The 27,173-nt window shown below is 35.3% G+C and overlaps 3 protein-coding genes across 5 annotated transcripts; 1 reads left to right on the forward strand and 2 right to left on the reverse strand.

Moving 5' to 3' along the window:
• Positions 1-2,763: 2,763 nt before the first annotated feature.
• LOC132163986 (magnesium transporter MRS2-I) lies at positions 2,764-12,920 on the forward strand. The gene is made up of 11 exons (XM_059574380.2): positions 2,764-3,208; positions 3,321-3,350; positions 6,456-6,609; positions 6,817-6,938; positions 7,797-7,871; positions 9,245-9,472; positions 9,552-9,596; positions 12,008-12,052; positions 12,146-12,175; positions 12,310-12,429; positions 12,524-12,920. Exons 1-11 carry the CDS (start codon positions 2,960-2,962, stop codon positions 12,608-12,610), a joined length of 1,185 nt encoding a protein of 394 aa, XP_059430363.2. The 5' UTR covers positions 2,764-2,959; the 3' UTR covers positions 12,611-12,920.
• A 5,518-nt stretch (positions 12,921-18,438) lies between these two features.
• Positions 18,439-23,660, reverse strand: LOC132163995 (ACT domain-containing protein ACR9). 3 transcript variants are annotated; one of them, XM_088519193.1, is made up of 7 exons: positions 23,111-23,660; positions 22,757-22,975; positions 22,565-22,670; positions 21,814-22,165; positions 20,776-21,060; positions 20,377-20,519; positions 18,439-18,704 (listed from the first exon to the last, which is right to left on the reverse strand). In XM_088519193.1, coding segments are annotated over exons 1-7 (1,260 nt in total). In that variant the 5' UTR covers positions 23,265-23,660; the 3' UTR covers positions 18,439-18,703. The 3 variants fall into 3 exon arrangements, with proteins under 3 accessions (XP_088375319.1, XP_059430382.2, XP_059430381.2); XM_059574399.2 differs by lacking the exon at positions 18,439-18,704 and adding an exon at positions 18,717-18,833; XM_059574398.2 differs by lacking the exon at positions 18,439-18,704 and having other exon boundaries at positions 20,066-20,519; positions 23,111-23,659.
• Positions 23,661-26,062: 2,402 nt separating this feature from the next.
• LOC132164245 (histone H4) lies at positions 26,063-26,645 on the reverse strand. Its single transcript, XM_059574711.2, has one exon. The coding sequence runs from the start codon at positions 26,558-26,560 to the stop codon at positions 26,249-26,251; it is 312 nt and encodes a 103-aa protein (XP_059430694.1). The 5' UTR covers positions 26,561-26,645; the 3' UTR covers positions 26,063-26,248.
• Positions 26,646-27,173: the final 528 nt, after the last annotated feature.

The raw sequence follows: 27,173 nt of genomic DNA on the forward strand, positions 1-27,173 counted from the left end.
AACAAAAAATACAATGACTCCCTTGAAAAGTGCTGTTATATGTAGCATTTTTTTTTTTTTGGCTAATCCAATCAAATATCTATTTTGCATTTTTTTTTTTTGTTAATCTAATGTGGGGATTTTTTTACAAATCTAATTAGCCATTTTAGATAAAAGTATTATTTAGCTACTCCATTGTGAATGCTTTTAGAAGCCTAAAACACGTAGTCTAGTTGCCATTTTCAGCGGCTAGCATCTTTAACCATTGTTGTAGTTCACCATCATCTCCAATTATTGTTGCTTGCTCTTGCCATGAATTATAACCTTCTCCAATTTATTTGAACCGAAAAATATCCAGTTAGTTATAGTGGAGGAATATTTTTGTCATCTCAAAAAGTGAAAAGACAAAAATATCCCTATACTATAACTAACTGGATATTTTCCAATTCATTTGAATCGGAAATGATCCTGTTCCTCTGGTGCCTTCATCTTCTTCCTAATTAATAAATAAACAATTAAGATTCTACAAATTTTCATCTTAAATTTGAGGGAAATGTTAAAATATATTATTGTAATCATAATTGATTGATATTTCGTGTACCATATTTATATTATTTTCACCGACCTTAATTCTCCTATCAAATAATAAGAACAAGACGTAGGCCTTGTTTAGTTTGCGGAATGAGTATTCTATTGGAAAAATGAATAGGTATTATTGGGAATAAAAGAGGTTGGAATGAAATAATTATTCCAATTCTTTAGTTTGGTAGCAACACATATTTCATAATTAGAATTGAACCAAAATTACTAAAAAGCCCATATAATTTCTAATTTTTCCAAAACTTAAAAATAAAATAAAATAAAAATTGTGGGTGGTGCGAGGCCTTGTCGTGGCCTTTGCCACCCTCGGCAGCACTTGGGGTGGGCTGCAACCTCCAGCCACCCCTAATGCAATCGAGGGTGGCTCAGCTATCCCCAGCTATTTCATTTTTTTTTTTTTTAGTTTTTATGTCGGAGAGAAAATTATAAAAAAAAAAAAATGGTTTTTTTGGAACATTTTGTCAATTTTCTCAAGAAAAACTATTCCTTTAATTTTTGAATGGAATGGTTATTCCTATGTGTAAGGGATTAGTGATTCCCACGTAAATAATTATTTTTAAGAATAGACACTTACCAAACAAAAAATTGACTATTACATAGTCATTCCATTCTACGGGTCTATTTCACAAACTAAACGGACCCGTAGTTTTTTTGGACTATTTTTTAGTATTAGACATAGGTATTTAACATCAAACTACTTGTAAATCTTTGCCTTTAATTTATATCTTTATTCTACTCTTGTATTTAATTTTCATTTCATTATGAATTTCTTTAATTCTTTAATTTTTTTCCTTGTTCTGCAACCGTGACCTTGGATGTTTATTAACAACCTATTGCTTCCAGAAACTTTCTCATGTCTAGAGTTCGCCAAACCGTGAATTGGCAACCGTATTGTAAAGTACATGAGTCGTACATCAAAACAATATATATATATATATATATATAAAAAAAAAAACACTTTTCAAAATTCAAATTTTCTTTCAAAACTAATTAAAAAAACACTTAAAACCTCTCACTCCATAAAATTTGTATTTAGTTGCCAAAAAAAAAATATTAAAAAAAAAAAATCCTTCTTGAAGCTATATTAAATTGGCAAGTAATGTGTCGCCTCTCGGCACCGATGAAATTATGACATTTGTTTATTTAAGATTTAAAAGTTTGACTAAACAATAATTGTGGGTTAATCGGATCCGGATCCCTTCAAATTGTAGGGAAAATTGAAGATTCTCCAATTGTGAATCTTGACCATCCATTTTTATCTAATACCTCACATCACGCCGGAAAAGGAATTTCTCAATTTCAAAATCCCCAAATTTTTTCAATTTAGTACATTTTGAAAGATATTACATTTAATGCACTACCATTATTAAAACTGTTAGACAACACTATCTTTAAAAATGCACTAAATAGAAAAAATTGAAGAATTTTGAAATGGAAATGATCATTTTCCCATCATGTGTCTCACTTAAATTAAATAATAAAATATTAATTAATTTTAAAAAGAAATTAAAAATAAAAATAATAAAAAATTAAAATCAAATAAAAAGTAAGAAAAAAAAAAAAAAAAAAAAACTGGGGTGGCCGGCCACCCCACTTGAGTCTAGGAGTGGCCGAAGAGAACCCATGGCCCTTGGACGTAGTCTTGCCACCCCAGTAGCGAAGAAAATTTTAATTTTTTTATTTGGCCATTCGGGGTTGCCATGAGGTGGTTCGGCCACCCCTAAGGGCCAAATAAAAATAAAAAAAGTAAAATTATTTTGGTCCTTAGGGTGGCCGGACTACCCTAAGGGAAGCCACCTCTATACTCAACTTGGGAGTCTGACCATCCCAGTTTTTTTTTTTATTTTTTTTTATTTGATTTTAAATTTTTATTATTTTAATTTTACTTTTCTTTTTAAAAATTAATTAATATTTTATTATTTAATTTAAGTGAGACATGTGAGGTGATGTTGACTATTGAATAAAAATAAACCGCCAAAATTCACAATCGGAAAATCTCAAATTTTCCCCACCTTTGGAGGGCATCCGGATCCAAACCGCCCATGCAGTTCCCCACTTAACGAACAAAACGCGCCGAGCCTTCACTGACCTACGTGGCAAACCCCCAATTGTAACCGCACCGTAACGGTGCTACAGCAGAGTACACCCGAAAGCACACTTCCCTTTATTCCCTCCCTTCGGCCCAAAATAAGCGAACATCAAGCGCCAGATTAACGATCAATAAAATCAAAATCATCAACCCTTGGAAGCGAATCCGAATCTTAAAATTCTTTCAATAATTTATGATGATGATGGGCATGGCAGTAGCACCATTGTAACTGTATTTTTGAACTGAAGAGATTGGTGGTTAGGGCTTGTGAGAGGCTTAGGAATGTGAGGAATGGCTCGGGACGGGCACGTGGTGCCGGCGGACCCGGGTGCGTCGGTGGTAGAGAAGATGAAGGGCCAGTGGGCTCGGACCTGGATGTCGATGGACTGCACGGGGGAAGGGACCGTGCTGGACGTGGACAAGTACGCCATCATGCGCCGCGTCCACATCCACGCCCGCGACCTCCGCATTCTCGATCCCTTACTGTCCTACCCCTCCACCATTCTCGGCCGTGACAAGGCCATCGTTCTCAACTTGGAGGTAATTTCTCTCCCCCTCCCTCCCCCCCTTTTTTTTTTTTTAAAATTTTATTTGGTTTCGAATGATTTGGGACTGACTGATTGGTTTTTGTTCGCAATTTTTGTGTGCTCAGCATATCAAGGCAATCATCACTGCTGAAGAGGTTACTCTCTCTCTCTCTCTCTCTCCTTTCGATTAGTAAATTGCGGAGAAGTACTTTATTATGACTCTTTCAGTTCAATTACTTTCATTTTGCTGACGATAGGTTTTGGTGATTAATAAAGAAAAAAAGAAGTGATCAATCGATTGGACGAGAGTAGAATAATACATAGGAAGTATGTCTTTGAGTAGTACATAAATTTGTATCTATTGGACGATTAAAAGGGTCGGGTTTTGGTGGAACAAGCCTGCTATTGGTTCAAGCTATATGTTGATAATGGTTGTGACACAGAACGGCAACAGTTAATTGGGTCTGTAATTTTATTTAGGTTTTATTAGTTAATTGAGATATTAGTTTTAACTAAAGTTTATTTTAATTTTCAAGAGGCAAAGGTGTTTTTGTAATGCAATAAATAGGTGTTGCTCTAGGTTGTTTTAGGTAATTCAATAAATAGAATTACTCATTTAGCTAATATGAGGCACAAATCGCATCCAGCAGCTTGCCTTCTCGTTATCTAAATCACATATTTTGTGTTTTTGATTAGTTACATTTAGGTAATCACTTTAGCTTATGTATTCCTTTTCTAATCATTTCTCTCTCTTTGTTACAGTCATTTTTCTATCTTCTCTCTTGATGGTTTAATATAACAATAATAATAAAAAAAAAACATTATAGAATAATATTTAAAAAAAATAGAGAATGAAATCGAAAACCTGTTGGATTTGTATTGAAAAAGTAGTAGGTAAAGTAGAGAAAATTGTGCTTTTGATTAGCTGAAATGCATAACGTTGTTTGGAGATGCTCTAAGTCAATAAATGGGTGTTGCCAGTTTAGTCGTGAGCCTACTTAAGCATGCTTTGTACTCTAATGAAAGTAGACTTTTATTGAGTAAAATTATGAGAAATTGATTTTTCTCTCTCCTTCTCTTTCTCTTCTCCCCTCTTCTCTCTCTCTCTCTCTCTCTCTCTCTCTCCCTAGCTTCTTCTCTCTCTTTGTCGACTTCTCTCTTTCTAGCCTTTTCTCTATCTTCTTTATCTCTTGTCTTTTCACCCTAATTTCACAGTGTATTGTTGTGATCAATGTTTGTCCTACATCAAATTGGTATCAGAGCCTTTGCAACTGTTTTCTAGTAACTTGCACCCCTGTACCATCGTTGTTTTAGTCCTCCATAGAAAGCCTCTTTCAATTACACAGACCCATATGCTTGAAACCTAGCACCTTCTTCAGCCCCAAGCATCCCATATTGGTAAACCATTCCTTCACCGCACCGCCACTCAAACACCCCACCATTAGTGTACCATCCGCCACAACACCCATCGCAATACCCCACCCACGTCAGAACCACCATAATAATAAAAAATTAGAGAACCCATCGCAACAGTACTCTTCCCCATCGGAGCCAATCCCGCCCAGAACCGCAAATCCATGCATCATCGCACCTAGCCTATGACTCGCACAACGCTGCAACAACACCACAATGAACACATCAATGGCCAACGTACTTAACAACTCGGTTCCCAAACACCGGCCCCTCGCAAAAGCAGTGTTTGGGGATGCCAACCCCTCGCAAAAGCAATGTTTTGGTTTGGCCAAGATCTTTTTCACCCACCCGCTCATACGCGAGGTAGATCTCTCCAAAACAACAATTTTGTAGGGCCACTAACACCTACCTTGCCTCCACACCAATCATCGAAAACCACGGAAGTTGCGCCTCGCCTCGCCACTTGCTTCACCATGTCCCGCCCCTACGCTGTCCCCCAATGTTGCACCCAACATGACCAGTTCCAGGAGGATAGTTGTGGATATTTATTTGGTTGAACGTGTGTTGTGAGGGCTGTTTGGTTACTTGCAGTCACTGTCCAGCATAGGAGAAAAAAATAAAAAATCTCTTTTCAATACTTGGAGGCTGTGCTTGGGGCTTTGTAACACTCCGGTCCCATATTGGGAAGATAAGAAGTAGCCCACATAGAGTGGGTGGTTTACAAAGATAGTCTGCTTAACACAATATATATATATATATATATATATATATATATATATATATATATATATATAAAGCAGCTTATCAGAGCTTATGTGTTTTTACTTACGTAGATTTTCTAAATTTATGTATTTCCTTTTCTTGCTATATGGGTTCTCTTGTATACTCATTATATATATATATATATATATATATATATATATATATATATATATATAGAGTAGCTTATCATAGCTTGTGTGTTTTTACTTATGCAGATTTTCTAAATTTATGTATTTCCTTTTCTTGCTATATGGGTTCTCCTGTATACTCATTATGTACTAGGGTTGCGCCTCTCTGTGCTTTATTAATGATATGATATTACTTATAAAAAAAAAGGATAGTCATGGGTGCTAAGTCTCATATTGCCTTGTTATTATGTGAAACTAGGCTTTATAATGAAGTCTAGGGAAGCTCCAAATTGACTAGTTATTTTGGGGTAATAGCGCAGATGTAGCTAGTGCTTTTCCCTGAGTTGTTACAAATGGTATCAGAGTCGCCTAGTAATGTTAGGCCATGTGGCATTGGAGCACTTCATGACATAGCCCCGACGAAGACATCAAGAATTTAAGAGGGGGAGTTTGTAACACCCCAGTCCGAAGTTGGGAAGATGAGAAGTAGCCCACATAGAGTGGATGGTTTATAAAAATAGTTATGGGTATTAAGTCTCACATTGCCTAGTTACTAGGTGAAACTGAACTTTATAATGAATTCTAGGAAAACTTCAAATTGACTAGTTCTTTTGGGGTAATAGTGCAGATGTGGCTAACGTTTTTCCTAGATCGTTACAGGCTTGGATCCAAAAAAATTTGAGCATCTGTTCCCAATTTCTTCTCTCTTCTCCCTCTTTCCTGTCTTCTCTCTTTCTAGCTTTTTCTCTATCTTCTTTATTTCTCCTCTTTGCCCTAATTTCAGTGTAGTTTCGTGATCAGTGTTTGTCCCACATCAAGTTGGGTTATTGGTTAATAATAGCATGTAACTTGTTTAATTTGCAGGTGACTCGATAAGTAGAAGAAAACTAAGGCCAATTTTAATTGAGTTTGAGTTTGAGTTTGCAGATTGTGATTGCTATTTTTGTTGTGGGATAGGTATTGCTACGGGATCCAACGGATCAAAATGTTATCCCTGTTGTTGAGGAACTTCAGAGGCGATTGCCTCCTGTAAATGCTATTTGCCAAGGTCAGGGCAATGAGAAAGAGTACCCAAGTGGGCAAAATGACGTTGAGGCAGGCGAAGAAGATGGTATGCGAGATACTGATATTAATGGAAAAACAAAAAAGTTAAATAAAACAGCAATGTTGATTAGTGAAGAATTGGGGCTGTCCTGGGTGTTAGTTTGTATTATTTTTCATCTTGTTTATTTTCTTGTCATTTTCGATATTAGAACTACATCATGTCAGTCCTGGTTGTATTTCTTGATATCTGAATGGTCTAGATTATGCAATGTAGAGTCTCCATTTGAATTCCGGGCTCTGGAGGTAGCTTTAGAAGCTATTTGTAGTTTCCTTGCTGCGCGTACAATGGAATTGGAGACTGCCGCTTATCCTGCGTTAGATGAGCTTACCTCTAAGGTGAGTACTTATGTTTTTCCTTGTCTTTGAAATGGTCCATTGCCTTAATGATCTTGTAGTTACCCACTCTCCTCCCTGCCCCAACCCTCCCCTGGCGTGCAGTTGTAATTTATGGGTTGCTTTTGTAATTGGTTTGCATTTTACGGGCCAAAGTATATCTTTGAAAACCTTTTAATACCACCAGTCCATTTACCATCTTCATTGTTCATAACTTCAACATAAAAGAAACACGAGAGTTACATGCCTTTTTGCTATTCTCATCCCCAGAAGACAAAATTTGTTTTAGCAACTATTGTACTTTCAGAACTATATGGTCTCGTGACAATCTGTATTCCTTTGGAACTGTCGGTCTGTCCAAAAAGAGAAGTGTTTCTCAGTCTTTGGTATCTTTTGGATACTAATAATTCGGGTGTTTTCATGGTTGGTCAAATAGGGCCTCTAACTCTTGCATACCCAAATCCGCCTTTGTCTACTTTTTGAAGTTCAGTAGGAGCTCAAGGGGAGAATTATTGATAGGTTAGTACTGACTCATGTCACTAGAGAGTTCATGATCTTTCTGTTAAGTTTTTATAATTTTTCAGCTTACCTCTTTTCTATAGGTTCTCTTTATTTTTCTTCATTTTGGGTATTTTGGGTCTATTTTGCTTCTTTATACTCTTTCATGCACCCAGCTCTATATGCTTAATTAATTTCTCTCACTTGGAAGGGAAACTTTTTTTCTGCTGAATCTCTTATAGAGGGTATCAGACTTTGCGCTCTTTTATTCTTCATGATCATTTCCCGCTTTCCAGTCTTGTGTCTTCAGCCGCTTGGCTTATTTCTGCCGCGTAACTTTTTGCTAATTATTATGCTCTACAGATTAGTAGCCGTAACTTGGACAGGGTTCGCAAATTGAAGAGTGCAATGACAAGGTTGACTGCTCGGGTTCAAAAGGTATGCACCTTTTGTTGTGATGTGAGATGCTTTGTACATCTACTGACTAAAAAGCAAATCTGTATCATCAAAGCCCTTCTTTTTAGCGATTTATTCTGTTAAATAAAATATGAATCATGGACTTTCTACATAAGACACATTGTTGACTAACCTCCTAATATTTTATTTTTGGCCTGGCTCCTAATGTCTTTAATAGTTGAAACATAGGTTTCGTTTTTTCTCTCATTTTCTGTACTTATCTGTTTTAACCAATCTACGTCCAACATATGGACATTTTCAGTTTTTCTGTTTGTTTTTGTTTTGTGCCAAAGAGATTTATGTAAATAAATGTAAATACATATCTTTGCAATTATATAATAATCATTTTCCAGTCATAGAGGATTCGTATATAATCATTTTCCAGTCATGGAGGATTCCTACCCTTGAATTTTTAATTCATATGAAGTCCGGCCAACTTGTATTTATTTTTTTATTGGTATGCATCTGAATGAGTATTTTTAAAATTATAAATGTACTAAATGTTTCCATCTATTCCAGAAAATAAGAGTAGTTCTTCTTCTACAATATTACATTGCATAAGTATCTGGAATTAATCTTACACACAATATAAGGTGAATTTTATAGATTTGACAAGGTTTGTTAATTAAACTATAGAATTGTGTTCCACATAGCCATGGCTTTCGATTGTTTGTATAACTGGCCGTATAGGCTTGGGCCAGCAAAATTAGAGGACTTATATCATCTTTATCTGAAAAATATTCAGAGCAGCAAAACCATTTTCTTTGATTTTTCCACCATCTAAGTTAAAGTAGATTGTCTCCGTTGCATAGTTTTAGGAAGGATAATACACATTCCAGTTGACAGCGACAGCAAGCTTAATTCTATTTATTTTGTTCCTAAGCAAATATATCCATGGGGCGGTTTGTCCTATTCAGATATACACGACCAACTTGAAATTGAGTTTCTGTTTCCCTCATTTTTCTGCTAGGATTGGAACCTTGTAATGAGAACAAATCAAATAGATTGTCTCTGTCATATAGTTTTAGGAAAATGAGAACAAATCAAACAATATACGCTGATAAAAAAAATCTTTAAACTTTGACAGATAGCATTTATTGTTTTTATTTGTGCAATGCCACCTCAGAGCAAGCTGTTGGTTGAGAATTCCATTTTCAGTTCTTCCTTTTATCATGCCACATGTAAGTTAATCCAATAGGAAATTATATGGACCACTATCTCTCTGAATTTCTAGTGTTTGATTTGATTTTAACTTTCTTGACCAGGCTGCACTGACTTAAATATGTATATCATTTCCTGTTGCTTTCCCTCATAAGTTACACAATGTGTTATTTACTGCCCATCAAAAATCGCAGGTTAGAGATGAACTTGAACAACTCCTTGATGATGACGATGATATGGCTGACCTTTACTTGTCAAGGAAGTTGGCTAGTGCATCTTCACCAGTTAGTGGCTCAGGCCCTGCCAATTGGTTTTCTGCCTCTCCTACCATAGCCTCAAAGATATCCAGAGCAAGTAGAGCAAGTGTGGCTACAGTTCGTGAAGATGAGAATGATGTTGAGGAGCTTGAAATGTTACTGGAGGTTATAATGTTGATTTACTTTACATTTGTCATATTTTATCCAAAACGAAGTCTCAATTGGGCTGTAATATATTTTGCAGGCGTACTTTATGCAGGTTGATGGCACGTTGAACAAATTAACCACGGTATGTGTCTGTCAATTTGTTTTACTTATTGGTACTTAACAGCATATTCTTTATGACTGATATGTGGCATCACATTATAGGGGAAAGGCAAACTTGAGATATGTGATACATGTAGACATTCATGAAGGGCAGATACTAGTAATCGGTGACTGATGAGGGAGTCATTTTTGAATTGGACTAGTGGGGAGGAGAGTTGGAGAGGTTTTTTTTCCCCTGGAACTAGGTTTTCTGGTATTAGTTTGCTGAGTAAATTGAAGTTAAGCTAAACCAACACTAATGCTATAACTGGTGTTTGGATCTTTGAATTGTGACTAGTATGGATTTGCTTATAGATTATGTGGCTTCTTATTACGTTTTTACTCCAATTGAATATCTGTTTCTCTTCTTTTCAATGATATTTTCCCTTGGAAGTTTCTTATCATTATTGTTTTAAAGGTTTGGTTCTATATATGCATAGATGGAGATTCTTTTTAGGTTTCTCTTAGGTTTAAGATTCAAGTAATGCTACAAATTCCTCTTGTGTCCCTCCAAGAATGATGCGACTCTTAAAATTACCATTGAGCTTGTGATTGATCATTATGAATTTTGATTAAATGGTGATTTTAAAAGTCACCTCATTTTTGGAGTGACACAATAGAGAATTCTAGAATTACTCTTAAGATTCTCTCTTTTTCACAATTAGTTGATTTTATATTTGTTCTGGCTCTTTTCATGGTCAGACACTCAAGACTTTTAATTATATGCTAAAGTATGCTACTATGAAAGAATAAAAGTTTATCATCCAGATTTCTTGATTGATAAATTACTTAAGCACTTGGTGGGTCTTGAACCCATGATGTCACTCTCTCTCCTATTCTTATAGGGGGAGGAACTGTAATTTGATGAGCTAGAGCATCTGGATCCTTCAAAATTCTTGTAGTAGCTTGTCAAGAGAATGCAAATTAGATGTACACAAATTGAGGTTTTATTTTTGTATGATCTGTGCTATTGTTTCCTGAATTCTTAGATAAGGGAGTCAGGTGAATCTATCTGCTGTTAAATTGTTTGTCCTAGCTCCTTACAATTGTTTGTTTGCTATCTTAAATAGTTGGTGCTTACTAAGAGCATCTCTAGCAGTATTAGGTATTTTACCTAGTGAAAAAGTACAACTTTTTACTTTAGCTATTGCTTTTTAACTACACACTCCAATAGATTCTCTATTCCATTCTCTACTTGCATTAAAATATTATTTCTCATTCTTTTTTTATTATATTATTGCCAACACTTAATTTAAAAGAAAAACAAACACATATATAGAAATCATTCATAAAAGCAAAAATAACACATACGAGGAACACTCATCTCACATGTAGGTACTAGTTCTTAAAATTAATAACAAAAGTAAATATATGCTGAATGTTTCAAAGGAAAGAGAAGAAATAAATGTTTCAGAGGAAGAAGAAATGGTTGAGTGAAAAGGAGGAGAATACCCAAAACAATAAACAATAAAAAAGTAATAGTTAGAAATGATATTTTATTCAATCTAGTGTGTTAAAATGAATAACAACAAATTGATATTCACTGTAGCAGTTAAGATATAATAGATAATATGAAGTTATTCTATTGGAGCACAAAAAATGGCAAAAATAGCTAAATGTAGCTAATATCTTCCTTATAGCTATGCTGTTGGAGATGCTCTAACCCTCCGGAACTCAATTCTTAGATATGGCTTGATAGCTCTATGTATGTAACTAACACATGTTTTCTGCACACAACGTGAGTGTGATATATATATATATAGGTTTACGGTTTTGTGTATATTTGTATTTGTGTATTTATATTTGTATGTATATATGTATGATTGGAAAGCCTTAAAAATAATATAAAAGAAAGCTGTGATAGAACGTGTTTTCTGCAAGTTTTTGGAAAACTTTGTCAAAATCGAAGCAATTGATTTACCTGAATTAGAAAATTGAAGCACCACGTAATGGACCTCGATAACTAGGATATCATGAACAATTTGGGGCTGGGTTTCATAATCCTTTCCAGTCTTTGTAGGGATGCAATTTCCTTCGAAATAAGTATTTACATCTTAATATGTGATATAGTGGTTTGTTTTTAACATTTACAGAAAGTCCGGTGCTAAATGTAATTTGTGTATGGAAATTGTTGGCAAAGCCCAGAGGAGAATAACCCCTTTTTTGGAAAGGCAGTGCTTAGTGATCAGTTGAACTAGAACGTGGAAACCTTTCGTGATCTGTGTTGCTTAGTCTTCCTCATGCATGAATTTTTTTATATTAACTTCTAATCTACTCCTGCTACATGTTAGGTTTTCAAAAAGCAGCTAAATCTTTTGAAGTTTGAGAAGATGTATTCACATTCTCTACACCACGTCTCATGCTTCTCTAATTGCTTGTTTTGAACTTCTGCAGCTGCGTGAATACATTGATGATACCGAAGATTACATCAATATTCAGGTAATCAACTAAAAGACTTCAAATTTGTTGTTCCAGACTATTGGGCCATGCTCTAATATTATATGATCTGAATAAAACTTTTTTATTCTGTAGCTTGACAATCATCGAAACCAGCTGATTCAGGTGCTTTGATCCTCCTTCTGTTGTGTATCACTTAATATCAATGTGTTTTTTTTTTCCTGGGTGATATTGCCGAGTCCTGGAACTTGTACTATTTTTATGCATTTGCATTATCTTCATCCGCTTAATGGCTGCAGTTGGAGCTCTTTCTAAGTGCCGGAACTGTTTGTTTATCCCTCTATTCTTTGGTGGCTGCAATTTTTGGCATGAATATCCCGTATACTTGGAATGATAACCATGGCTACATGTTTAAATGGGTATGCAAGTCATTTCAGCTGGTAGATTCAGCTCTAATTTTCTGGATGAAATTCTTTCAAAACATTGAATAATCTTCCCATTTGGTTTTGGCAGGTGATCATTGTCGCAGGATTGTGTTGTGCTTTTCTCTTTGTACTAATTGTTTCTTATGCCCGCATCAAGGGATTGGTTGGATCTTGAATTCATTCGTACATGAAGCATTGCAGTGTAATACATCTCTGGAGGAAACTTTCGGACGAAGATCACATAAGTCAACACTGTTTTAATCTCAAGAGGGAACATAACGAGTTCCCCAAATTATCAACAACCTGGGATTTATTGGTTTCAGGCACTTATGAAAGTGTAAAAAGAGTTGGCAGAATGTCAATTTAGTCTTTCAATTTTGATTCACAATTCTTCTTATTGTTCTTTATACGCATTAGTGTATTTACAGGATATACCTGTACTGGATCATAATTCTACTGATATCTATCAATTGGTTGTTTGGATCTTTTTCTTTAAATAAAAAATAAAAAATTATGTTCCTCCCCTCATTATTCTTTCTTTTATGTTCCAAGAATTGTTATTTTAGTTGATACCTGGTGGGTAACATAGCCTGGTGGTGAGGCCTTGATTATTTTTGCTCACTGATTTCTCATTTTTTGGTGCTGGGAAGTGAAACAGCTTGAGGTCTCATCAATCCTTAAGACAGGAGCGGAGAATAAAAAGAATGATTGCAGTGCACTTAAGCTGAAAGCTTGAAGAAGCTGAAAGCTTGAAGAAGCTGAAAGCTTGTTGTCTCATCAGTCAAACATGCTGCTGCTTCTACATTATCTTCATGATCCTTTTTGAGTCCAAATTGTATTTTTGATGCTATATATATATATATATAAGCTTAAAAAGAAGAAAGAAAGGGTCTCAAAGTTGCCTAGGTCGCTTTGATTCAAGTCGTGTTTATTTTATGGGGAGAACTCGTGTTCCTTTCCTTTCCTCTCTTTTAGCCTCATTAATTAGTCGTTTCTATCTTTGTATTCACAAGTTGTGAAGCTTTCGGGAGGAGGGCTTACAGGAGGGAGAAGCCTCCTCCCTTTCTTCATCCTTTATCTCTTTATCTTTTTTTATTTTTTTATTTATTTTTAATTTTGTGTGCATGGGCCCACGTGCTGCCCTCTCGACCGGTTCATTAGGCATGTGCGCAGCCTCCTTTGGTGGTGTTCAATTCCACTCAGGGCCGGCTTAATGGCTAAGCAACTGAGGCGGTCGCCTAGGGCCCCAGTTAATAAGACCCAAAAAAATTTTTAATATGGCCCAAAATTTTTTAAAATTTTATTTTAACTTAAGGCCTAATTTTATTTTTTATTTTTAAATAAGGCCCAAAATTTTTTCCCATAAAAATTTAAGGCCTCTAAAATAAGGCTTCAATATAATAAGTCCATTGTAAAATAAGACCAATTAACCAAAAGAACAAATATGCCACATTAATTTTTTTAAGCAACTAGTTAAAAGTTAAATTTAAAAGTCATGAAACAACAATTAGAATAAAAATAAAAATAATATTATAAAAATATAATAATATTATTAAAATTAATATTATTTAATTAATATTTAAATATTAAAAAAAATAAGGTCCAACTTCAAAATTTCGCCTAAGGCCCCCAAATACATTGAGCCAGCCCTAGTTCCACTCTTCCCTGCAAGAGCCCACCTCTACCTCTTTCCTTAGTAAAGCGGAAATAGTTTTCTTTTTTTTCTTGGAACTGTTGTGGAGTATGCTCATGCGGAGAAGATGATCTTCATCAATCGTCTCATCATAGTCCTTTACAATGTACCTCTTTTTCAGTTGTCTAATTGAATAGCGTCACATACCATCTTCAAGGCGGTCTTTTCCCTGGCCTTTTGGTCAAAGAATCATGAGACTATATCTCTATTTAAATCCATTTTCCGTTCTATTTTTAACCACAAACGGAAAATGGTTCCAAACAAATCCTGTTCTACAATTCTTTGACTGAAATTAAAAGGCCAAGAAAATAGCCATCTTGAAGCTCTGTCCTATTAGACAACTGAAAAAATGTACTCTACCGACGACTATGATAAGGTGATTGATGAAGATCAATGAAAAACATTATCCGTCGAAGAGCCTTGAAGAACTTTTTGTATGCAATCAATGTTTTTGGGGTATTTGTTAGGGTCATTCACCCCCTCCTCTTATAGTTTTATTTTATGTTTAATGTAATGGTTATCAACTTATCTCGCTCCCAAACCAAAAAAAAAAAAAAAAAAAAAAGGTTTATTTTGACATAAAATATTTGTCGATAAAATGTCTTTTTGAATTTTCCGGTGTGGACAGAAAATGTTGGCTGCATTGTCATGACCCACGATGCCCTAGATGGTGAACCCTTTCTCTCGGATTATCAAGAATCCCACGTTCATCCCATCGGCGTTTGCCATTTCATTACCATCTTTGGAATTAATTTTTCTGCCCTAGAAGTTTATGCTTGCACCCTATGGTCTCTTTTACACACCTTAAGTTTCTATTATAAACCCTATTTCTTCCATCACTAATTTAAATTTAACATTTTTTTTTCCTAATTCTACTATCAAATATCCATCCATAAATCCACTTCTGTCAGCCTTGTCATCTCGTAAAACTCAAGTACAAAACTATGTTAAGCTTCTAGGTTTTCTTTGCTAAATTTTTAATGGTATTTTCATTAAAAAAAAAAAAAAAAATTAAAACTAATCCCAGCCATGGCAGCCACATAATAAATAAATTTTCTTCAATTTGAATGAGAAGAATTTTCTTCAATTCAGTCTATAAAACTGCAATGTATCCTGGAATTCTAGGAGATGATTGAGATCTCCTAAAATTCCTTTTAAATTTGAGATTCTCAAATTCATAAATTTCAGTCATCTATCTTATTTAAGCATCTAAAATAAGCCATGTTTCAGAATTTAATAAGAAAATTACCCTCATCCATCTCATTAAATCAGGAAGTTACCTTCATCCGCCTCATTAAATTTTGAAACATATGTTATTTTAGACGCTTAGATGAGATGAATGGGTAAGATTTATGAATTTGAGAATTTCAAATTTAAAATAAATTCTAGGGATCTCAATCCATCCCTCAACATTTGAGGAACCATACTCGCATTTCCCCCAAGTAAATTGCAAACCACTTGCAGCTCCATACAATTATGGACAATAATTTCTTTCAAATTGAGTTGTGGCACGACTATTATGGTCACATACATTGTAAACAAAACAAACAAGAACAATTTGTAACTTGTCCCCATATAAAAGACATCTCTCCTTGCAGGATGACTTAAAAAAAAAAATGTCATAACTTCTTCTTTTTCAAATTTTCATAAAAAGAATAAGGGTAAATATATCATAAGTCCCTGGGTCAATGCGTCAAAATTTTTATCTCTCTTTAAAGTTTTTTTTTTTTTTTTTCCAAAATTTTTTAAATGTCGTTAGATTGGTTGAAACACACCATTTTCCAATGCCAGCATAATAATTTTTTTTATTAATTTAATTTAATTTTTTTTTTAAAAAAAAAAATTTGAAGGGGTGGCCAGAAGCCACCCCCACCCCTGGGGTGGCTTATGGCCACCCAATATGGGTTCACTTCAATTTTTATTTATTTTTAGAATTAATTTTTAAATTAAATTAATAAAAAATTAATATACTGACGAGGCAAAACGGTGCGTTTCAACCAAGCTAACGGCAGTTAAAAAATTTTGACCGTAAAAATTTTCTTAACATCTCGATTGACTAAGGTTGACACAAGCACTTATGATATATTTACCCAAAGGATAATGATAATACATGGTTAATAGGGGTGGGCAGATTAACTGGTTACCAATTACCGGATGTGTACCGGTTTCGACAGAACCGATATTAACCGTAACCGATATATCGATATCCTTATTGGTTAAATTTTTTGTACCGGTATGCTTATCGGTCCGGTTAAAAATTTCATATCGGTTAACCGTTTAACCGATATAAACCGTTAAGTAGGGATACCAAAATGACGTAGTTTTGGGATTATATATATACCTATGTAACCTTATCTTAGATCAAACCCTAAGCCATCGCCCATCTGATCTACCGCTCCACGCCCATCACCATTGCCCATCTGCTCTCTGTTCTTGGCTCTCGCAGTCGTAGTCGCAGTCTCTCCTCTCTCTCGCAGGTTAGTGTCACTCTGGGCTCTGTCCCCTCTCTCTGGGCTTTCCTCTCTCCCCTTCTCAGTCTCTTAGTCTCTCACTCTCTTGCAGCGCCGTAGTTGTGGGTTGCCGTGAGGTTCGTGGTCGTCCGTTGCAGTGACAGCGTGAGTCCTCGATTCCGTGAGACCCTGACGGCGTGACCTCGTCTTTGTGCTTAGAAATCGTCACCTCACTACATCAGGTAATGTCTAGTATTTTCGATTTCAGGTAGTTTGATTTGTGGATTTGAATCTGTCTAGTATTTGTGAATTTGATTTGTGGATTTGTGTATTTCCGAGTTGTGGATTGATTCTTGTCTAGTATTTACGATTTGTGGATTGATTATTGTCTAGTATTTTTGATTTCGGTAGTTTGAATATATGGATATTGATTTATGGGTTGATATTTTTCATGGGTCTTGTATTCTTCATTTATGGGAATATTAATTTATGGGTTGATATTTCCTTATTTTTCCTTTAAAGGGTTTCGTTTTCTACATTATTAAAGTGTTTCGTTTTCTATCATTTTCTTGTTGATTTTGCCATTTGGGGTGTTTTTAGTGTTTTGTATCATACTTTCTATTCCCCAAAAGCAAAACGATTTCAGTTTGTTTTCTCATGAAAGTTGGTTTTTCCATGTGTGAACTGTAGAAATTTCCTTTTTTTTTCTTTTTTTCTTTTTTTTTAAATTTTTTTTTTTTCCCCTCTTCTTGCTTGCTTTTAAGGTTCATTAATTTGTATTGGAGCTGTGGATTTTACGGTAAGGGGCGATATGTTGTTTATAGAAACACAGGAATTTCAATTATGGGTAATATTTGTTCATTTCAGTTACTTCTGTTAATTTGCTCATTGTTCTAATTATTTTATTAAATTATTTTTACTAATCCTTTAAAAAATTCATTGTGGTAGAAATTGTCTAATTCCCTCACATTTGACGCGAATTAAGGCTTGATGGATGAACTTTGCGGGGTGATGTTTTATTTAAAGTATTTGGTAAGTTTTTTGCATCTTATTTTTTTCTTATTTGATATTTATTTCTTACTCTTTAATATTAATCACTACTAGCGATTCACTATATTTATGTTTTAATTTGTTGGATTATTAAAGGAAGCAGATTTAAAGAATTGAAGATAATCCATGTTTGAGATGGCTTATGGAAATTAATCAAATTATTGTGTAACCATGTTGATGTTTATCCATATTGATCACTATTTTTATGTTTTTTCGCTTTTATATTTGTGTAATGAGTTATTTTCCTTTTACTAAGCGACTTTACTTATTTAATACTATGTTTATTATTCTTAGATGGATTTTATTTTAAACAAATTTTATTTATTTATTTATTTATTTTTTGCATTTTTTTTTTTTTCTAATTAAAAAGGTGAGAAGGGGCGACCAGTGTAGTTTCCTCCCTTGGGCGTTACCATCAGGGTTTTCACCCGTTGTGGAATGTCCGGTTTGAGCCATAGCTACTGCCTGGGAAGGCGAGTCCGTCACCACAACCCCACAAAGGTGTGAGCCAGTAGAGCCCCTTCAAAGTAGCATCTGGTTCACGCATCTACTACAGCAAGCGGATTCGAACACGCGACCACTAAGATGAAAGGAATTCTTCTACCAACTCAACTACCACCCTTGTGGTTTTTATTTTATTTTTTGCATTTGCTTTGAAAAAATGTATTTTATAATATGAAAACAAGCTGTGGGGGATCAATATAAAAACAGCTTCAATTTTTAGCCCAAAAAATATATATTTGGGTCCCAAAATAACTAATTTTTAATAAGCTATTTTAACCTAACAAAAAGTATTTGGGCTCTCAAAAGTCAAAACAACTCATTTTTGGCCCAACAATAACAAAAAATTATCGGTTAATAACCGATAAGAGCCAAAACTGGACCGTTTTGACCAATACCAAGCCTAATGGTTAAGATTAGAGAGAATTGCATCTAACTCAAAAATCAATGAAGCGATGCCCAGTCCAACAGTGACACGAGAATCAGGCAAAATCCTTGGAATGCAAACATGATCAATAAGTTCTTTCCATTCCTTGCATACACACCTGGCTCTAAGCAGATCCTTCGGAGGAAGTCTACACAGAATATCCACCAATAAATCCTCACATAAATACTCCATTGATTTCATCCTGATGCAAACATGAACAAGTTCATTCCATTCCTTGGATACACACCTGGCTCTAAACAGATCCTTCGGAGGAAGTCTACACAGAATATCAACCAATAAATCCTCACATAAATTCTCCATTGTTTTCTTCCTGATGATATAAAAAATAAACACGAGTGGGCAGGATAGATGGATGGATGGATGAAGAACAAGTTGCAGTGCATGAGGATATTTTTTTTATAGGTGGTGTTTGGGTTTAAAGTGGTCCTTTACTGCAGCAAAAGTGTGAAAAAAAAAAAAAAAAAAAAAAAATTGAAAAGTGTTTGTTAAAAAGGTTTTGATACGATATTATAGTAAAAATTAATTGATATAAAAAATAAAATTAAAAATTAAAAAATTAAAAAGAAGTAATAATGTTTTTTCTTTATGAAAAAGTGAAAAAATAAAAATATTTAGTATGAAAAAATGAAAAAATTTTGTTTTATAGTGATTTTTTTATTTGAATAATAATAAAAAATAATTAATATGATGTAAAAAGTAAAAGAATGTTAAAAAAATAAAAAAGTAAAATAAATAGTATTGAACCAAAGCCGTTTACCAAACGGCCCTCTAAAAGCTGCATTTCTTCTGGTCGGAGTACATTTCTTGTAGTTGATATGTCTACTCCTTTTTTTTTATTTTTTTTTATTGTCCTTTTTTCTTTTTTGTTTTCCTTCGTATGAAAGGGTAAATTGTAATATTTAACCAAAACACACACACACACACACACACACACACACATATATATATATATATATATATATAACAACCTTCCTTAAATCTCATGCACTAATTTAACTTGGTTCTTCTTTGCTTTTACAAAAAGATAACAAAGAAATTGATGAAATAAGAACTTTCACTTAAAAATGGACTGATATTTGAAATATCCCAAAGAAAAAAGAAACGCGTGTCCCTTATATCCTATTAAGGGATATGTGTCCTAATTCCAACGGTTCCAATTCCAAAATTAGACCCAAGCCAAACCTATCAAATATAATATTGATCAATTTAATGGTTAGGGGCTGAAAAAGAGCCAATTTTTCTAATATTGATGGCTGAAAGAGAGGGAATGGCTAAAAATTAGGGGTCAGCCACTCCTGGTTGTTGGTTTTCACAACTCAAACCCTACATGGTGAAACACCAAACAGCATCAGAGCAAATTGCAATTAGGCCAAATGTCTTCTCTGAATGCATCCTTCAGCAGGCAACCTGGGTATAGTAATATGACACAAACTACTAAAATACACCCTCACAAATTCACAGTGCAAATCAACCACAAAACGTATTCCCTTAAAACCCAAACAACACCTCATATAATATAACAAAGAAAATGCAAAGCAGAAATACAATTACATTCGACTAATGGGAAATTCATAGCTCACAAAGCCTAGACCATGAAGCCTAAAGACATTCACAACTAAAAGGAAATATGGTCAACATACAGTAGTGAGATAGACATTCAAGAATACTTGTTATCTGCGTTAGGTAACTAGCAACTAATGCACCATATATATACATCATAGATGAGAGAGAGAGAGAGAGAGCTCACAGAGTTGAGTGGAACTCAGAACCTTGTTATAAAGGAAAATAAATCTACTCACCAGCCCATCAATATTCTTCTAACTCTGTCTACAATCTGATTCCTAGCTACCAAATTAGAAAATTGGAAGTTGCAGTTCTCATCCAAAAGAAATCTGTAGACCTCCCATTCACGATCCAATGTTGAATGCCTTCCTATTTCAGCCTAAAAGCCCAGAGAGGAACGTGTTACAAGAATTTCAGCATTTGAAATGGTAATTTACGATAGAGAATTGATTCAAGAATCCCATGCATGATGTCCCCCACACTAAAGGGTGGACATTAGCGATGTAGAAAAGATACAATGCCTGATTGTCAATCTAGCACCATGAATCATGGAATCGGAATGGAAAAAATCATGGAAGTTGCATGTGCCAATGGGGTTCCTGAATCACTTACTTTCTGATGCCAAGTATTCTTACCGAGAAAATGCAGATCCCAAGTGATTTTAGAGCAAGTGTAACATCATAGAAAACTCGTGGTCTTCCCTTTCCTGATAACTCAACTGGATTAGAAACCAGCAGTTCGGTGTCTGGTCCTCGGTTCGCAATGATGACACACAAAGGATGGAGCATTTCCACCTTCAAACGGGAACATAATGCACTCTGCTTGTCAGGATCAACAATCTTTTTTCCATCCTTTTGTTGTATAAATAGGTCCAAATCACCATAGCCCTTGTTATTCGATGAGAGTCGACCATAAGCTATCTGAATAATAAAAAACAATCCAAAACGCATCAGATATCAGCCAACTGAAAACATGTTACTATTTGTCAGCTTGAATTGACATGCATAATTTTATGGTGAATGTTGGAAGAAAAGTTAAAATTTGATCCACCATTTCAATTTTGAGTAATGGGACCCGATCTACCATTAACATATATTGAGGACCGCCTAGGAGTTCCCTACCACCTAGTGGACCTCCTGCACTCAGCCATCAAGGATAATTCTAGAATCAGCTCCTAATTGTTTATTTGTTTGTTTACTTGGGTAAGAGGCGACTACTAGAAGCAAGAAGGACAGCCTGCTGGCACATAAGAAAAAGTGAAATGCGGAACCGTGGTAGTTAGTTAATGGTTTGCCAATATCAAATGGTGTAACTATGTTTGTAGCCAACTTTGATTGGCAGACGAATTTGACCTAATCTTATTTTGAGACACAAGGATTATCAGATCGCAAAATTAACAGTAGCAATTAGGCAATAGCCAGGTAATAAGGTGGTAGTAGCTTAATTTTTGTCCAAAAAGTTCTAAAATTAAATAAAATCAACTTTGAGCATAGCAACATAAGTAATGTTGTTTTGGAGAAAGTAACACAGCACAGGCAGAGGACCATCCCATTCGAGGACAGCTAGAATTCCATAGATATAAAACCAAGACATTATTAAAATACCGTACAACAGATTCTAGTTAAGAAAATTTGCCTGTCAAAATAATCATGGTGAAAGATAGGAATTCATACCTGGATATTGCAGTCTTTCAATGGTCTCATGATGTCATACAATAGACCCTTGTGATCAGCAGAGTGTATTTGAAGTAATGTATGAACTGGACTCAATGAATTGTCTATGGTCACACTAGCTTTCATCAATTTTGCCATATCTGGACTAAGAGCTTGAGAGCAGATTTCCTCGTCTGGTAACTCACATCTAAAAAGCTCCTCAGCTACAAGAGGAGAAAGAGAAGAAATTCCCTGATGACATTCATACTCAGGACTTGCCAATTGAAGTTCACAGCTGATACATGATTCACCCAAAACAGCATGCAATTGTTCCATCGTCTCATCTTGTCGCTTCTTTGTGTGTAGAAGCTCCCTGAAATTAATTGTAGCAGATGAAGCAAAATAACCACCCACCCTGACCAACTGGTTAAATTTATAAATAAAAATCTTATGATTACTAGAAAACATCAATCAGTTAAGCGTGGGCAATAATTGTATCCAGTCAATTCTTCTCTCTTCCCTGGTTTCTCTGACATATCTAATCTATCATATTTCCAGTTGCCCACAAAAAGAATTACTCAGTAAGAAAAATTGGAATTCCCATTGACATTAGGGAGCTTAGATCTAAGCCCTAGAGCTAGAATGGCAAATCTGACATGTTCTCTGTTATGAAGAAGAGGTCGAGAACACTGCAATCCGGAAAACATCTCAAGAGAAATTCCCACATGTTATCAATTAAAAAAATTGACATAAACCCAGAAGAAAATCTGACATGTTATCTGTTATGAAGAAGAGGTCGAGGACTCTGCCATCCGGAGTGGTCATCACTTTTACCCTTTGAATTGTAAGCTCAAGCTCACAGAGGACCTGCGTAACATCTAAACCAATTCCAAAGCTGCATTAGAACCACGCACATAAAGCAACCAAAGAACACTAAAAATCAAAGACAATCACGTCCGATTACCGTGCAGTAACCCTTTTCGGCCAAGGCAAAAGAACTGTAACAGGTAAACCGGAGAAGAGGCGGCGTGCGTAGACGGTTGGTCAAAGTAATACGACACCAAACACGACGGGCATACGGATTGAAGACGGTTTTTCAAATTCGACCATCTCAAGATGAGCGAGCTGGAATGAGAAACCACCCATAATACTATGTAGCACCATTTCCCATCGGTCGAAACATCTATAACCAAAAATGTCCGCAAAGAGAATCAAAGTTGCTTGGATAAAATATCCAATTCGAGGATTATTCTTTAAAAAAAGAAGTGAAAATTTTGCGGTAGAAAGTGAGCGTTGAGTTTTGTAGTAAATAGCAGACCTCCTTTAGTAATGTAGAGGCCGAAATCGAGGATTATTCTGCAAATATCGCAACCGAGGCCGGTCTTATCGGGGCAATTGATGGTGATGACGCAGGGCTCGCCGGGCGTCTTACCCTTCTGGATCACGACGACGTCGTCGTTTAGTACCCCCATACAGGCAACCGGAAATGGCAGAGTTCTCTATTGCTGGATCTGAAGAAGAAGGCTGTGGTGGCTTTCGAAGGTCCGGTCTCCGGTGCCTGTGGTAGTTAAGACAAGAAGGTTCTACCTTAATTGAGAGGTGAGGGTGAAGGTAAAGCTACATCCCATTTTTGTTGTCCCTGGTAATCGGTGGAAGATCCACGTCAGCAGCCAGTGCGTGACAGGTGGCGGGATAGAGGTGGTTGTCTTGTCAGGTTGATTAGAGTTGTCGCTCTTTTTGCATGCGGGGTGGTAAAGGTGTCGTTGATCTGCCGTTACTGAAGCTAGTCGTTTCTTGTGAATCGCTTTTGTCACGGCCACCGGTAGCTGTTCGAACTTTACCAGGGAGAAACCCAAAAAAAAAGCATGAAGAAATATCGAGGCGCTTCTGCTTCACGTGTTAAATAAATCATCACCAAACCACTGATCTTAACCTTTAAAAGAAAAAAAAAAAGAAAAACCTTCTACTTTCTTTCCGCCGCCGCCCTTATTTGCTTTTTGGAAAAAATATAAAAAAAAGCCGCCAACTACCAGCCATTTTTTATCTAGCTCTTTAATGTTTCAAAAATGATAAAGTAGCTCTCAAATTACTAAATTATTGCATTTTAGCTACTCCATTAATTAAAATCCTCAGTTTGGACGGAAACTGTAAAATGACGTCGTTTTGTTATAAGTAAGTTACTATAATGCCCTTTTATGAAGAAAAAAAAAATTGAAAAAAATATAAAAAAGCCCCTCAAACTACTAGTCATTTTCATTTTAGCCCCTAATATTCAGAAAGTGATAAAGTAGCCCCCAATAAAACGACGTTATTTTGCAGTTTCCGTTCAAACTGACGGTTTTGATTAATGGAGTGGCCAAAATGTAATAGTTTGGTAGTTTGGGAGGCTACTTTTGAAATATTAGGGACCTAAATCGAAAATGACTGATAGTTTGGGGGGCTTTTTTATATTTTTCTCTTGCTTTTTTTACCAAAATTGTTTTCTCAAAGCGTTTGTTTGAGATTTCGTTTAAGAAATAGAGTTTTTAAATCAAAAAGATTTTTTAGGAAAAAATTTTATTTTTAAATTTTTGTCAAAAGTGTATTTTAGCTATTTTTAAACCCATAAAAATGCTTTTAATTTTTCTACTAAACGAATATTTTTTTTTCTTCAAACGAACTTTTAGAGTGTTAAAAATACTTTTAAGCAACTTAAACGCAATCACAAACGGACCTTAAGCTTCTTTACTTTTTTTTTTTCTTTTATTAAAGCACAACATACATACAGGACAAGAACTAAGAAAAGCTTCACAATACTTGCACGAACAGAGATATTTGCAAGGTCTAAAAAAGAAAAGAAAAGGGTAAGATGAGGTGTTTCGGTAGCATTTGATTTTTTTTTTTTTTTTTTTGAGGCTAATGTGTCAACATCTGATGTAGGGTACAAAAATCTTGATTTATGCTAAAGACTTTATAAAAATTATTCTCAACAGATTATATTAATAATAAAAAGAATTGTCATATGAGTAATTTGGCCACCACAGTTACCGGTTTAGAATGGATAACTAACAAGTAACAACTATTAGAAAAAATTAGAAAAAAAACAACTATTAGAAAAAGCAATAATTGTGGGTGGATCCCCGAAGCTGCTAGAGATCCTATCGCCCGAGGCCCAAAGTCACACAAATTCAATATATTTACCATTCAAATCCGTTTGATAAACAGTTTTGGCATGATTTCGGTATAATACTATTTATCCTGCTTTTTCATTTTTTTAGCATTCTTTTACTTTTTACATCATATTAATTATTTTTTTTATTATTATTCAAATAAAAAAAGTATTACAAAACAAAAATTTTTCATACCAAATATTCCTATTTTTTTTCACATCAATTAATTTTCAATACAATATCTAAACCGAAACAAAATCATTTACTAAATGAACGCTGGATGTGCCAAGCTCGATCACAATTTGGATGTGCTAAGCTCATGGAATAGGCTTTCCTCCACACTCAGGCAATTATATTTGAAATGAATATTTTTGTCTTTTCATTTTTTGATAAAACAAAAATATTTCTCCAACATAATTAAATATTCTTCGATTCAAATAAACTAAATACTAATCCAAGCTTATGTTATAGCGTTGGTCCATGGAGCACACACTTATAGCAATAAGTCGCGAGCCTAAGACCAGCCCAACAAAACAAATTCTAAGCCCATATAAGGATGTACAGCAATTGAGATCCAACTCAGCCCAATTGCAGATGATCATTGAGAAATAAGCCATGAATGCTGGGCTCCACAAAAAGCCACAGCCAAAATGAGGAATTTCTAAGCGCCAAATAGAAAAAAACGAGGTTTTTTTTTTCCAATATTGAAACAGAAACCAAACAATCCGCGGTTTTGTGGAGCTAAAAAGTTATTAAACGACAAGCTAAAATTAAGTAGAGCCTACCAAACAGAGCTTTACCTCATTTTGTTAAATTTTTTCACAACTTATAGCATTCCTTTCAGCATTTTCGATGGAACCAAACAAAGATTACAAAACTACAAGCACGGCTTTACAGGGAAAACGATGGAGTAAATAACAAAAGATTCACAGAAGCAAATCCCACACCACAAAATTCGGCAGCTTAGAGAGTCTAACAAGACTTGCAGAGCCTAACCTGTGTTTGTTTTATTGAGAAATCCATAATAATATGCTCGAGCAGATTTAGTTCTTTTTCTCTTCAACTATTTTCCGAGCAACCAAACAGATTAGTTAAAGAATCAACAGAGCAACCCACAAAAATTTCAAAAAACAATAGATTCTATTACTTCCAAATAGAAAGTGCGAATTACAGAAACTGACACTGCGAATTACAGGAACACATGAACAGAGGAAAAACCCACAGAAACCAGATCTATAGCCAAGATCCACAACCAACACTAAGAAAACTACCCTCCTACCCTAATAAACCCCCAAGCATACACAAATCTAGCCTCCAAACCCGTACAGAGTCCTTCCTTGCCTCTTCAAGGCGTAAACGACATCCATAGCCGTGACAGTCTTCCTCCGCGCGTGCTCGGTGTATGTTACTGCGTCACGAATCACGTTCTCAAGAAATATCTTCAGGACTCCGCGGGTCTCCTCATAGATCAGCCCACTAATACGCTTCACACCACCCCTGCGAGCCAGCCGGCGAATTGCGGGCTTGGTGATGCCCTGGATGTTATCGCGGAGAACCTTTCGGTGCCGTTTGGCTCCCCCTTTGCCCAACCCCTTGCCTCCCTTTCCACGGCCAGACATTTTCCCGGAAAGTTGCTGAGAAAATAAAACTCGGACGAGAAAATTGGATTTGAGATATTAAATGCAATTTAATTTGATGAGAGAAGTTATGGGGTTTGGAATGGTACTTATAGAGTGGGCGGTTTTTGGGTTGGGGTTTGAAGCAAGGGCGCGGGTTAATGTGGGCCGTTGGAATTGGGAAGTTATCGACGGCTAACAAGCTCGATCCGCGTGAAGCATGACAAGAGAATGTAAGCGGTCGATAAGATGGAAATCGACGGAGAAGATTGTTGTATGTGCTGTGCCACGGATTGTGCTTTTTCCTTGTGCTTCTTTTGGCGGCTTGGGGAGGGGGACCAAAGTGCAGTCCAAATTTTCAACTTTGAGTTCCGAATTTTGAAATTATATTGTAGATGAAAAAAGTGCGCGCTAGGGACGAGTTTGCCCAAATTTCTAAATCATATCTATACCCATCAATCATCATTCGATATTAAATCCATCATATAATTACAAAATATTTTATTAATTGAACCAATTTACATTTACAATAAATATTAAAAAAATAAGTTATCACTATTTGTATTGAACATTTTTATAACTTTAAGTTTAAATTCATCTACGTCTTTTGTGCATA

Source organism: Corylus avellana, chromosome 8 (genome assembly GCF_965113065.1).
Source record: "Corylus avellana chromosome 8, dhCorAvel1.hap1.2, whole genome shotgun sequence".
In the NCBI taxonomy this organism is placed as follows: Eukaryota; Viridiplantae; Streptophyta; class Magnoliopsida; order Fagales; family Betulaceae; genus Corylus; species Corylus avellana.